The sequence below is a fragment of the Polyodon spathula genome, chromosome 13, assembly GCF_017654505.1.
Source record: "Polyodon spathula isolate WHYD16114869_AA chromosome 13, ASM1765450v1, whole genome shotgun sequence".
Lineage (NCBI taxonomy): Eukaryota > Metazoa > Chordata > Actinopteri > Acipenseriformes > Polyodontidae > Polyodon > Polyodon spathula.
Window position 1 is genome coordinate 6,844,962 of NC_054546.1, and position 13,740 is coordinate 6,858,701.

The following is a 13,740-nucleotide window of genomic DNA, read 5'->3' on the forward strand; positions in this document are numbered from 1 at the left end:
AGCACAGAGACAGTCTGCAGTGTTAGTCACCCATTTGATTCTACCACTCCCAGAACTTGTTGCTATGTTGACAGACATGATATACTGCAGCTTCTTTTTTTTTTTTTTGGATGAAAAACACGTTTAATATTTATGAAACTGTCCTAAAAAGAGGTTTCAAACAGTATCATAGAACAGTTTTAATCTTATCTTTCAATAGTCACAAAGCTTTGTGAATAGAGCCAATTAGCTGATTCTATATAACATTTGAGTATGGGCAAATTCCATTAATTATATTAAAAAAAAAGAACGATCTGTTGGGAGAAGTATAAAGCTGATTGTCTGATGAAGTGTGCACACGTACACACTCCACAGAAAATGAAACCTTGATGTTCCTACCTATATCTCTTTGATGTGAGCCTACATCCAGCATATATCTGTGATTATAATATTTTGGAGCTTGCAGAAAGAGAAGATCAAACAAACTGTAATGAGTTAGATTCACTGGAGCTCAGAAGATCTTGCAGAATCAATTTGTGTGTGTGCGTGCGTGTGTGTGTGTGTGGGGGGGGGGGGGGGGGGCGTGCTAGGCAGCTATGACAGGATTTTTAATGTACAAGTTATACATTTATTCAATCACATTTGCCAGCCCTTGTGGCCAGCATTTGGAAAATTCTATGCATTATACACTGTGAGCACTATACCAATTAGGCTCATATGACAGTTGTGCAGCATAATGTACCAAGCTATAAATGTGATACACAAGAGGACTAGCTAAGGTTATCATCCCTTCAAAAAAAAAAAGTAAATAAAACAATTATCAGTTTGGTACTAGATGGATAAATATTGAGAGAGCTGCTGGGGAAGATATTGATGGGGAAAAAGTCACAATTCTTATAAGCTGTCAAAACTGATGTTTTCTTGCCCCTGTGTGTATCCCATGCATTTCATACCAGCCATGGCTGTTTAGCTTATAGAGAAGGTTTGATATGTTTCCGACCAATTTCGCCAAAATGTAAAAGCCTCCCATTGAAATGTGTATCATTTCATGATTCCAGTTCCTCCCCATAAATATTCTGAGACCAGATTAACAATAAATGGGTTTGGTGTGTGTGTGAGCAAGCCAATGGGATGAGCACAAGTTAGTACTGGTAAGTAATAATTAATAAGGCTGTATTCCCCCGCTCCCTTCAAGCGTGACGTGAGGTCACTTTTGTTTACTGCTGAAATTGTGTTAAGCATTACACTGAATCAATAACCTCAATGGCACCTATCACAACTCGGAATGGTGCTACTAGCACTCTTATTCCAGAACAGTAGTTGGCTGGTGCACTGAAGCCGGTTTGCACGTGTGTAGTGGATGCATGGGAGGCAGGCTGAGAGTGCGAGAAGGGAGTGGCAGACTGGGGATGCGAGAAGGGAGTGGCAGGCTGGGGGAGTGGAATTGCTTCAAGAAGAGACAAGGAGGACACGGCAGGCAAAGACAGAGGGACCGTTACTGTTCGGGCAGAACCAGTGAGAAGTCTGCCTCTGTTTTATTGAGTGAGGAGAAAAGCAATGTTCATGAACAAAACTAATTCCAGACAACTTCGGTTCATGCGATTAAAAATGGCCCTTCTGCACTAATATAGCAGTGTTTAGGGTGCAGTGACTTTGGAGTTGTGCTGCAAAACACTGTACTACAGGACTGCACTGCATTAAAGAGCATTTTTGTAAAGGAAAACAACATTTCTGTCAGTATACAGTAAGTAGAATATCACATTGGGTGCTGCGTGATATATACAGCATAAACGACCTGAAATCCACCCAGGAGAGATCACAGCGACAGGTAACTAGGATTTCTTGCTGATCTGACTTCATATGAAAATCTGATTATTATCTTATAGCCACCTATATTGGTTTTTGTACTATATATAGTTAAAAAAAATAATTAAAAACAGTATAACATCAGATGGCTTGTATCACTTCAATATCAGGGTATGTATTGTATTATATAGCAAAGAATCTATTCTACAGCTCTACGTCTGCTGGACACAGCGCTCACTATAACGGCTGCGGGCGCCAAGTTGAAAACGGTTACAGGCGCTTCTTGATAGTGCTACAGCATTGCTTTTGTCCTTGAAGGAAAATTGGGGGGCAGACTTTGCACAGGTGCAAACCTGCGTGTAAGTGGGGTGAGGGGGTGTGAGCTGGTGGTTTGGTTGAGGTGAGGAGGGAGAGAGCGAACTCACTCTGTCTGCGGTGCGGAGCGCTGGGTCGAGGGATCCCCTGGAACGAACCCTGCCAGGGAGAGAAGAAGGGGACAGGCAGCACACCCTGTGCAGAGAAAACACAAGGGGAGACGTGTAACAAGAGAGAAACCCAAACAGAGAGTACACATAGCCACCTCCTTCCCCTCTCCCGGTTAGTGCTGTATTGTCTTCAGAGCCCCACCACCACCAAATCACCGTGGGCTGAACATTGCTATTTGAGCAAACACAAAAATCCTCCACCCACTGGTTATTAATACAGAACAAAAAGCAGAATCATTCTGGAGCGCACCCGGGTTAAGCAAATGCCATAGTGGTTAGCTTTCATACCTGAGTTTTTTTTCACCCTCTACATAACACATTATCAGCACTCTGGAAAGTGTCAGAAGTCTCTCTTCAATGTTGCTCTGTGCTGTTCAATGTTTTTTGGGGTTTTTTTCTGGCGATAGGAATTATATATGAAGTACCATGTAAGTACACAGTTATTACCGTTGTGCTAAAATGTAGAATTGTAAATATATGCACGCTTTGAAATCACAAAGTCCACCTGTACACCTGTATGTACTAAAATGTTAGCAGAATAACAATCATTTGTTTCAGTGAAACACACACACACACACACACACACACACACTCCAACTACTGTATGCAAGTACTGTACAGTATTACCTATGTAGATACATTGTGCCTGATGTACAATTACTGTTAAATTAACCCATACATGTCCATACAATGAAAGTTATAGTAACACATTCCTTTCTCCTTATTTCTTATTGTGTTGTGTAGGGATACTGCTTTCGGCTTGTGGTGGAATCTCCTGCAGTTTATTCAGGACTGTGTACCAGCAATAAGCCAACTGTTCAGGCTATTAAAGCATAAATTAGCTCACTGAGCAATACTTGGCACATGCAACCCAGCAAAAAGTACCTTAAAACAATTCATGATTGGAAGCTTAAAGATATATTAGTTTTATTACAGATATTTAAGAAGGTGCTTTTAAGAATGTTAGCCGTATATTTATCAAATGATTGCTTCTTTTAACATATTTCTTTGTTGGTTATGCTTATGTTTAGATTTTCTGAGCTACAGTGGAGCGGAGATACAAGACTAGTGTTTAGTTTCAATAAGAATCAACACTCCCATGTGCTTGGCACCAAAGCAGCAGTGTCACATATCAAATACTGCAGTTCCCATAAAGCACTCTGAAACATGCTTAGCACATTAGCACATGTACCGCTATTTACTTCAAATCAGTAAAGTGCAGCCAAAGCAGGACTGTAATCCGGGTTTCTTCTGTGAATTCACCGGCTGCCTCTATCTAGTCAGACACAGCTCACAATGAGTGACAATCAACAAGTAATCTTGTTTTGTTAACTTAAATTGAGCCAATCTGTTCTTTGAAGCAAGCCTCGCTTGCTGATACAGCACTTCATCCCAGGAGAGTATAGGCTATTTTCTTTAACTTTCCCAATGCTTCAACGGCCCAGCCCGAGTCCAATCAGTTTGGGCATGGTGCCGCTGCCTCTGTTGGGGAAACACAATTGTAATCAAACTCCTCGCTGACGGGGCTGACAGCAGAAGATATTTATTATTTGAGTGTTCAGAGCTTGGAACTCATTTCATTTTTGCTTTCAATGCAAATTCTCCCAAGTGCAGGTTTTGCAGTCTTATCAATCCAGTGTAAAGCTGCTCTCTGTAAAATGATTCTGACATGCACTGCATTGTCATTAGTTTGTTAAATTTTCAAATACAGATAATAGAAAGTATCCGCATGCTTAATTATGCAGTGAAATAAAAAAAAAGGCTACAATAAAGAACACTAACACACTTGCACCATTACCACTGATGTGATCCAAATGGTAATGCGTAATAATTCTTCATTTTTGTGTGGCAGAGGAGTATGTATTTTCCTGATGCAGTAAGAGGGCTGAATAAGATGACTACTGCATTTATTTTACTATGTTTTAAAGCAGGGATGCTTATGGAAATTGCCTTGTTCTAAATATTCTTTCATTTAAAAAAAATAAAAAAAAAATCACCACTGCGATACTGAAGAGGAACACCCCAGAGTGAACTGAAATTGCCAAACCAGAAAAAGAGAATTTGTTTCCGTAATGTGCAATTTGTCTGGCTTATTTCAGCCATCATAAAAAAAATATTACAGATCTAGGCCTGTATTTACCCATATGGGCCAATTGCAGGCAAATTCCCTTCTCCATAGTAAATATATCACATGGGCAACTTGCCCACATTGGAAAACTTCATGTGTTTCATATTTTAATTATATATTTTTGTAATATTGCTGTACATAAACTGTGTTTTGTGTTTCATGTTCATTTAATTTCAATAAATATTACAACAACACCTATTTGGTCTCTGTTTGTCTGCCCTGATTTTAACACTTTTTAAAAGGGAGAAAAAAAAAAAGCAGAAACATACATTTCTGCATGTATGTCTGTTAGGGTCAGCATTCATTCAAACCTTTGGGCATGCTAAAAACAGGGTGGCCAATGCATGTGTCATTTTTTAATCTATTATCCAGATTGTTTCCTGTATCTTATGAAACAGCAAGGTTCTCTGTAAATAAGAGCCCCTTTTTGCACTTCAACAACAGCAGCGGCCGTGGCTTTTATTACACAGTAAGACTTGAAAGAATTGACCACCCACTTGATTAAGGACCCAGGACCTGTGTGGATAAACCTGTACAGCTCTATTTAAAAAGACACTGGTAACAATACAAACAGTAGGACACAGGAGGCACCAGCAAGCTAATAGTGAGAATGTTCAGAAAGTCACAGTGTTTTTCAAACAGCTGCATAGAGATAAGGCCTCTTTATAATCAAGCGCATATTGTAAGGGCTGTATCTTCCCTTCCACACACCAGCACAGGGAAAGGGCATCAGTGGAACCTGGCAAGCATGCAAGTCGGCCTGTATCATTGTCTTTGCTTTGAAGCCAAGCTTAGGGACAAGTGTATCTTTAAAATCAAGCATTAATGCTCAAAAGAAAGCCTAGGACAGTATACTGTATACAGAGTAACCCTGATTACTCATTCCAGCAGGGGGACAGGACCTCTTCAGAACCTGGCAAGCATGCTCAACAAGCTGTCCCTGAAAACATTTAAACTACAACACATTTCACACAGGATGTCTTTGAAATTAAGAACATTTACAAAAGAAGATTATTGGAATTCTGGCAACAAGTGTGATTTCCAGTGGTGCAAATATGATTCAAAGCTCTCAGTTTGTCATCTGCTTGACCGCAGGGATGGAAATAAGACTCTCATTGCTTAGCAGTTTGATCAGTTTCTGGTTTTACTAGGAGTTTAACAAGACACACCCAAGCTTGTTACCTATGCACTGAGGCTAATCAAGTTCATAGTCAAACTTGGAATGGGTGAAACTGCTATGCAACAGGAGTCATATTGCTATCCCTGTATTGAATGAAACCATCTCATATAATACAGTAGCTTGTTTGCATGCATCTAGGTGAGCACCATGCACCATTTCTTATTTTAATTTTAGTGTTGATTTGATTGTAGGTTGAAACAGTTGGCTGTTATTCAGTTAGTTTCTTTTCCACAAGCCTTTCCTGAGTGAGAACAACCATAGAAAAGCCAAACTTTTAACCTCTCAGATATAGCAGCAATTAAAAAAATAAATAAATAATGGCTATAACAAAATGGCGCTGGAACTAGGGGTGCTGGGGGTGCGGTAGCACCCCTTGGCTTTGCACGGCTTCTATCATACACGGGGGTTACAGTTTTGTTTCAGCACCCCCACTTTAACAATTGTTCCAGTGCCATTGCTATATCATCCTCTCTGAGTAGGCATTTGGGAAGGACAAAATAAGTGCAGTGTTATATTACCTTCAGTGTTATATTACTACCTAAGCACACTGTGCATGGCAGATACCATGAAACGGACACGGCAAGCTGAGTGGTTAAGTAAACTGCTTTCCTTCCGTGGCTGTCTTGACCTCTTCAGTAGGTATTCAATTAAAGAACTAAAGACTTCAAGCTGGTTGGTTAAATCCAGCACAAAACAGAGTTAGCAGAGGCCTGATCTTTCAAACTGTTGGCACCTGATCATTTTAGTAATCAACCATGTCTAGGAACAGACCAGGGCAAGTGGGTACATCCAGTACTCATTTCATGATTTCAAGACTTGCAAGGGACATCAATCCAAATGCAGAATTCAAAACAAATGAGTAATTTTGTTATCTGTTTATGCTTCTGTGTTTCCTCTATCCCCATTTTCTAATCTTCTGTTGAAAGTGTATATTATTGTTTCTTTAACCTTTATAAAGTGATTTTGTTGGCAGCTCCGAAGCAAAACATCAAAGCTATTGTTTTTTTTTTTTTTTAATTTTGTCTACCTGTTTCAAAATAAAAAGAAGAAAACAAAAGAAAGTGCTTAATTTCAATTCACCCGACTTATCTCTCTCCAAGCTGTGGAAGGTCTTGCTGAACCAAGAGAAATTCAATTAGAATAACGTAGTATCAGCACTCTGCCAGTGGCTATTGCACATTATTACAACTGCACAGAAGCTTATCTACTGCTTTCTGACTAGCAAAAGGCACAGACAGCTCCCGAACAGCACTCACCCGTTGTAAATAATTCCACTGGCCTGATCAGGTAAACTAACAAATGAGGCTGTAAATCTGGTCTCTGGAGCTGAACCAATTCATTCTGCTTCTTTATTCCTGGCTTAGCATAAACTGAAAAAATAAAAATTCATAACTTGTGACTCGCGCTGGCTGTTGACATTTTACTACACCTGCATTTCGTCTGATATAATTCTATCCCTTATTCTCTTATAAAAAGAATGCTTTTATTGCAAGGAGTACACCTCAGGAATGCATTGCTTATAGTAAATCTCAAAAGACAAGCACACTACTACCTAATACAGACCAGTTTATCAAGTCAAAAGAAAAAAATTAGTCCTTGCTTGCTAGTTATTATGTATTGCCTTCATTTTGTTTTGCTGTGCTAGGCCCTGTCTACTTGATCTTTTCTAATTATACCGTACCTGGATTTCTATCAGTGGTGTGCTATTTTGATTTGTGAAGCCCACAACTTAGAAAGCACTGTATACAGTAATTTGGTATGGGGCAATGAGTCTACAGTTTTGGGATCATTCTACTCTCTGTCTGCAAAAGTGTAGTAAACACCACAGGATTCTTAAACAGACAACCGCCTCTATTTTTCCATGGACTCTTGTAGTGATATTACTAGAATCCAGTGGTCTCAAACCCCAAATGTGTTATTTCTAAATGTTTTATTTCTAAAATTGTTACAGATGCTAAACAGATTAGGAAAAATTTAACAATAACACATTATAGAGAACGTGACACAGAACGGTTACTAGATTTATAAGTGATTGGTAAATAATTAACTTGGGGAATGGCGGCATCAGTGCACTAAGACAACAGTTATAGTTAACACAACACAAAAGTTGTATTTCCAGGACCCCCTTGTAAATAATGCCTTGATCCACTGGGTAAATCTCCAGGTTAAATCAATAAATAAATAAATAAATTACACGTTCTTGCTCGGACTAAAATACAGCTCGAGGAATGTTCCTGAAACTTCAGTTGTAGGACTACAACTTTAAGCCTCTTACTTGTAAGACACAACTCTGGATCACATGTAATTGCACTGTGGACTTATTTGTAAACCTTCTTTCTTGATTTGTAGCGAAATAAGACCTGAATCAAGCCATTCTCAGAACATCAGATTCCACTTAATTTCAATGTAGCATTTACACCTAAAGTTTCACATATAAGTATGAAAAACACAAGCATACAAATATTGTCTATGAAACTGAACAACAAGTGAGGGGTAGGCAAAGGCTAATGGGCTTGGGCAGGCTTGCAACCATCCCCTCTACGCCTATGCCTTGATCAGGCAGCACAGCATGAGAAGGAATCAGATAATGAGTGGATCTAGACAGGCTGTCGGTTAGACAGCTTACAAACAGGAGATTACTCACAGGATTCCCTCTCCAAGTGGTTTGGGTGGCCTTGTCGCTCTGTCTTTGTCGCATCTCTTTAGACTCTGGGGTCCTTTTGTGACAGTGACACCTAGTGCTCTGGAGGTAAATTGAGTAGAGAAAAAAAAAAAGTTAGCCTTGCCTGCACGTGTAAGAGATATTGCAATTTTATTCAAGCGGATCCTGTGATCACATGATCACAGCTCCTGAAATGAAGTGCATTTGTGCTTTTTTTTTTTTTTTGTTACTTTAATTGAAGTGCCTCTGTTTGCAAATAACTAACTTCTTGCTGGTTTTGTAGCAATTACAAATAGTTTAATTCCTCTAAGAAGATATGCCTTTCATTACGCTTTCTTTAGAAGAGGGTCCTTAGTCTTTATTTAATTCAATGCATCCTGATTTACAGCATGTTAAATTTTACTAAGTTCAGCAGGACTAAAACTTCAGTCAGAATACAGAAATATACTGTGAGCTATAGTAGGCCTTTCAGATGAGCAGACAGCAGCAAAGTGGCATCCTTGCAGCCCCTAAAACTGATAACGGGAATGAAGCGTCTACTCGGTATAGAACTGCTTGTACTTTCAGCTCAATTAGGGCATTCGTGTGACCTAGAAGGAAATACATAAACACTTTTAACGTTTGGCTTGACAAACACCCCACTGTTATTTATTGACAAGTTATACCCTTATGGAATGTACAACATGTCGGTAAACTAACTAACAACAAGTACGTGCAGCTTGTATATATTGGACACCTGTGACCTACAGCTTTTCAGGCTGCTCTATCTTTAGTATGTATTGTATTTTATACATAGCCATACCACTGAGGGGTTCTTCATAATACTGTGTATAAATTACAAAATGGTTCCAGCTTCTCCAAGGCTGGGTCTACCTGACTGGGCATCAAGCTGTGCTAATGAAAACAGAAATGATTCTCTACCTAGGGTTGCATCTGCGAAGGGGGGGGGGGGGGGGGGGGTATTTCACTGGTATATATTAACAACCACGGGCTACAGTCTACAGGGTAAAGGTACAGTGAGGAATATGTGTAATGCATAAGCTTCAGGGTCCTGACAAAGGAACTCTCTCTCAATGCTTTCTCCAATGGCTTCCTGACTCACCATTTGCTGCTGAAGTTGTTTGATCGTGTCATCCTTGCTCTTCAGCTCCTCTTTCAGTTGGCTGATTTCATTCAAAAGCTCCTCGATCTGAAACAGTCATGGAAAAACTAAAACTAAAAAAAAGGCCAAGCCGTTTCCTCATTATTAGACGAGTGCCTCTCACGACTCAGCGAATCAGTTTGAAATTTATTAAACTGATTGGGTTAGACGTTTATTCTTATTTTTCAAAAGAACAGTTCATAAACAAAACTTTCCTTAAAACAGCCTTTCAGGTTTCGTGAATACAGCCCCATATCTCTCGATAATCTCTGCAGGGGTCGATAGAATTCATCAGGATCTTTTTAACACCCTGGTTCCTCATCAGAAGGGTCAGGCCCGATCATACCTGAACAGAGAACCAACCCTGTTTTTAGAAGTGCTGTTCAGTGGCAAGCCACTAGGAGGTGCACTCTATCGCCACTGGGGCTATAAAAGGGGTTCTAAAAATCAAGACTTTATTTTAACTTTGAAGCCTATGCAGCCTGTGCTTAATAGAAGTAGAAGTCTTTCTCATCCACTTTCACTTCCTGGGGGAAGGGCCCCATTGTCCACGTAACACCAATGTTCTATTAACTGTGACACAGGAAGCTAACTAATATTGCTGTGGCAGGAAACATGGGACTTCATCTGAGTCAATGTGAAAATAGCAGCAAAATAATACAGGTGAGAAAATGCTTATGCTAATGAGGTATTTGAAAATATATCGCAAAGCCTACATTAATATACTTTAAAGACAGCAATCAGTTTTTGTATAAACAGAAGAGCGGAAAGCCTACTTTGGATTCCCCACACATACACTTGTACAGAGTTAATGTTTGAATAGGCTTTTCCATTCCCTTTGTAATGCAAAGATCTTCAAGGCTCTTGCATTAAAAGGCAAACACACCCCTCTTCTTCACTGAACCTCCATACACCGGGAGCATGTCTTGTCTAAAGAGACGTGTAAATGCCCAAAGTGCGCATTTCACTAGTATAAAGAATATTTATCATTGGTTGCTCATATATATATAGGGTTAGGGTTATATATGTATATTTGTAGTGTAATAGTGTAATGCTCCCTGTGACAGTGCGTTCCACCCTGCATACCATGCGATCATGCCTTTACCAGGTGAGGCACCTGGGGAACTTGCACAGCCACTGCTTAGATGCTGCACAGAATAGAGGAGAAGCACTATAGAAGCAGCGTCCATTCCAAGCCATGTTGTTTCCTATTATCTTGCCAGTGCTTACGTGTACCCCTGTTGAAATTTCACTGTGTTTTCTTGAGATACCCTTCAAATGAACAGGAAAAAACACAGAGTTTGCATTTTTTTATAATAGACCTGAATTTGGCCTTTATGTTATTGCTTCTAGTTCCGATGTGAATATTATTATAATTTTGGGATTTAAAATTGTCCATTGACCAAAAATGCAGACGCTTCAATGTCTGCTACAGAAATATGGCCATACTTTATTCCATATTCTGTACCATTTGAGCTATTATATTTAGATGTGTTTTTTCTTTCCTAAAGCCTTAGTTTCCTTGAGTTTAACAATTAAATAGAAATTAAAATCATAGTGCAAAACCCTAAAAAAAAAAAAAAAAAAAAAACTTACAGAACCATTAACAAACCACAGCATTACCAGTAATGTTAACAGTGGTTTCTGGTATAGTACTGGTAGAGATATTATAATGTAGGTTACAGAAAGAAGCACTGCTTAATCACAATATAAACTGCTGGAGCTGTCCTTCTGCTACCGGTCACTTTATACTGTCATTGAAGATCATTTGGTGAGGATAGAGGTTGTACTGCGTCAGCAATGTTATGTTGTTTTTTTTTTTTTTTGAGGCACAGGAAAACATTATCCCACAAGGGGCTGTTCATAAAGTGATAAAGGAAAATGAACTATGAAAGCAGATATTCATCTAAGCCGCTAAGTGACAGCTCTACCTGTCCTGCTCTTGAAAGCAATTAGAAACATGTCATGTCAAGTGAAAGTGAAAACCTGCTCGTGCGCTCGTCCTCAGGTGTGGGTTTCCTATCCCTGCGGCCGACTACGTTTCCAAGGAAACAGAGTAGTAAGAGTTCTGGTAACCTTGAGCGCCCCACTCTTTTTCATTAGTTCATTTACATTTTATTAATTATAAAAACTACACTGCCACAGCAGGACAGCATAAATAACAGAATGTAAAAAGAACTGCTGTACAGGGACAAAAAAAAGAAATCAACACACACACACACGCACACACTGACAAGTGTAGAGAGAACCTGGGGTGGTTGGGGGATTCTTTTGGTTTGATGGGCTGGCCTGGTGGCCAAATATTATAAGAGGGTTCTAAAGTCTTGCTCCAGATTTTGCAGGGGTTAGGAAGGAACTTAAGACTTGATCAGGGTATGGGTGATTTAGTCAGTCCAGATCCATTGATCTATTCTGCAGAGTTAGCAAAGTCTAAAAATTTCCCATACTAAAAGCATAGTAAAGTGTAATAAAACACAGTGAAAGCATGGTAAAGCATAGGTAAGCATTGTAAAGACCATAGGGGTATGGTAAAGCACATTAATGAACATGGCAAACAAGGATAAATATGGTAAATGCATAGCATGACTAATGGGGAAAAGAAACATGCACAAAACAACAAATTGGAGTTGGAACGTCAAAGACAGTAAAGCAGGGTATGTTCAGGGGGTTTTCTGCCAGTTGTTTTACCTGCACAGCTGTGCTGGAGTTCTCCTGGGACTCAGGGCTCAGAGGTCCTGCCAGCAGCATGTCCTGCAGAGTTGTGCTGTCGCCGCTGTCGTCCCCTGCCTGGAAGAACAACAGAAACACTCTGAGGACCCATCAGCACCACTGCCCTTTCAAACAGCTTTGTCGTTCAAACACCAGGTGTCAGGTTTCCAAACAGGGTCACTGGAGGAAAGAGACGCAAGCGTATACCGTTCTAAAGTTTCAGGACAAAAAGCAAAAGGCTGCTTTACATTTACAGGTCATTTAGGAGTTGCTGCCCAGGGATAATCCTTATCTACTTATGTATAGCTAGCTTAATGCAGAGAACAGAATGATGTGGTAACAGTGTCATACATATATGGCTAAATATGCACATCCTCCACATTAGGAATAATGGAACAATGCCACAGGGCTTTCGGTAATGAACTACTCTTATTTACAGGCCTAATTATAAACCAAGCCAAGCTCTGCTGCCATATTTTCTTTAGACAAGACATTGACACTAAGCTAATAAAATGTACGCGAATGTGACATTTACTGTCGCCCTGTTTAAGAGTGTTATTCAAGGGCAATTGTGTTGCAAAAGGCTGTTATGGTGCAGCAACCCAGAGCCTTACGCGATTTCCGATGCAGAACAGCACACCAAGCATCTGAAATAGACACTTCTCAGAGTAAACGGGGTTAAAGGTCTTCATTACAGCTCCTAACAACCAGAACAAAAGGTGCTGTCTGCAATTTCAAGCAAATGAGCAAGTGATGCCAGCAAGCCTCAGGCCCAGCTAATGTCTACGCAATGGAGATGGCCTGGAGTGTTGCTACGAAGGGGCAGGTTCAGAACCTGAAGGACCTTTTCCATTATTTCACTGCCGATCAGAGACGAGGGTCCTACGAGCTGTGACAAGCGGGAGGATTTTCTAAATGGCAGTCAAACCTGATCCATCTTTTATAATCGGAAGAGTTCAGATCGAATTTGTACAGCTCTCAAACTCCCGGAGAAAATAAATAAGTAACACAGATTTCTCACAGCAAGATGAACAGGAACAGATTCTGTGAAATAGCATGCCCAGCTAAAAGAAATAAATAAATAAATCAATGAATGAAAACCTTTTGGGGTGCCAAGTGTCGTAAGGAGCATTTGTTTTCATTAAAAAAATAAATAAATAAATAAATTTACCAGAAGAAAAAAAGATGTACTGTATAAATTAACAAGAATTCACATGTTTTCCAATACAAAAACGGGGGAATAGCCTGTTAGTTTAAAGCATCACAAAATGAAGGTAACCACTCTGTCCACATATATGTCCCTCATTTTCTGGGGTGGTGAGTGGTTCAAATAGCAGACAAGTAAAAGGGGAATGGGGAACTGGACTTGTTTTGTGAGCAGTCAGACTTCATCACTGCAAAACCAGTTAGACAGGCTACAATCATAGGGAGGCATTACAGTTGATGTTTAAAAGAGTGTTTAAAAAGAGAGGAAGCAGTCAGTGAGGGAAAGACAGACTTGCTAGATTTAAGCAGAACGCCCACGCAGGAATGCAAGAACACGGCTTGAGTGCTGTTACAAATACTTAGTAGTGATTCCATTTTAATGCCATTGCAATCAGCTCACATATTTCACCCAAGAACAAGATAAGAACCAATTGATGTGTGGGC

The 13,740-nt window shown here is 39.8% G+C and overlaps 1 protein-coding gene across 7 annotated transcripts in view; it reads right to left on the reverse strand.

The window, feature by feature from the left end:
• Positions 1-13,740, reverse strand: part of ccser2b (coiled-coil serine-rich protein 2b) — a 75,559-nt gene that overhangs the window by 12,079 nt on the left and 49,740 nt on the right. For 5 of the 7 annotated variants that reach the window (XM_041267532.1, XM_041267529.1, XM_041267533.1 and 2 more), the window contains exons 7-9: positions 12,070-12,168; positions 9,343-9,429; positions 8,223-8,321 (exon numbers count right to left, since the gene is read on the reverse strand). In XM_041267532.1, coding sequence (XP_041123466.1) covers positions 8,223-8,321; positions 9,343-9,429; positions 12,070-12,168 — 285 coding nt within the window. Of the gene's footprint in view, positions 1-2,210; positions 2,296-8,222; positions 8,322-9,342; positions 9,430-12,069; positions 12,169-13,740 lie in introns of all 7 variants that reach the window. The other 2 variants (XM_041267535.1, XM_041267534.1) reach the window with 1 other exon arrangement.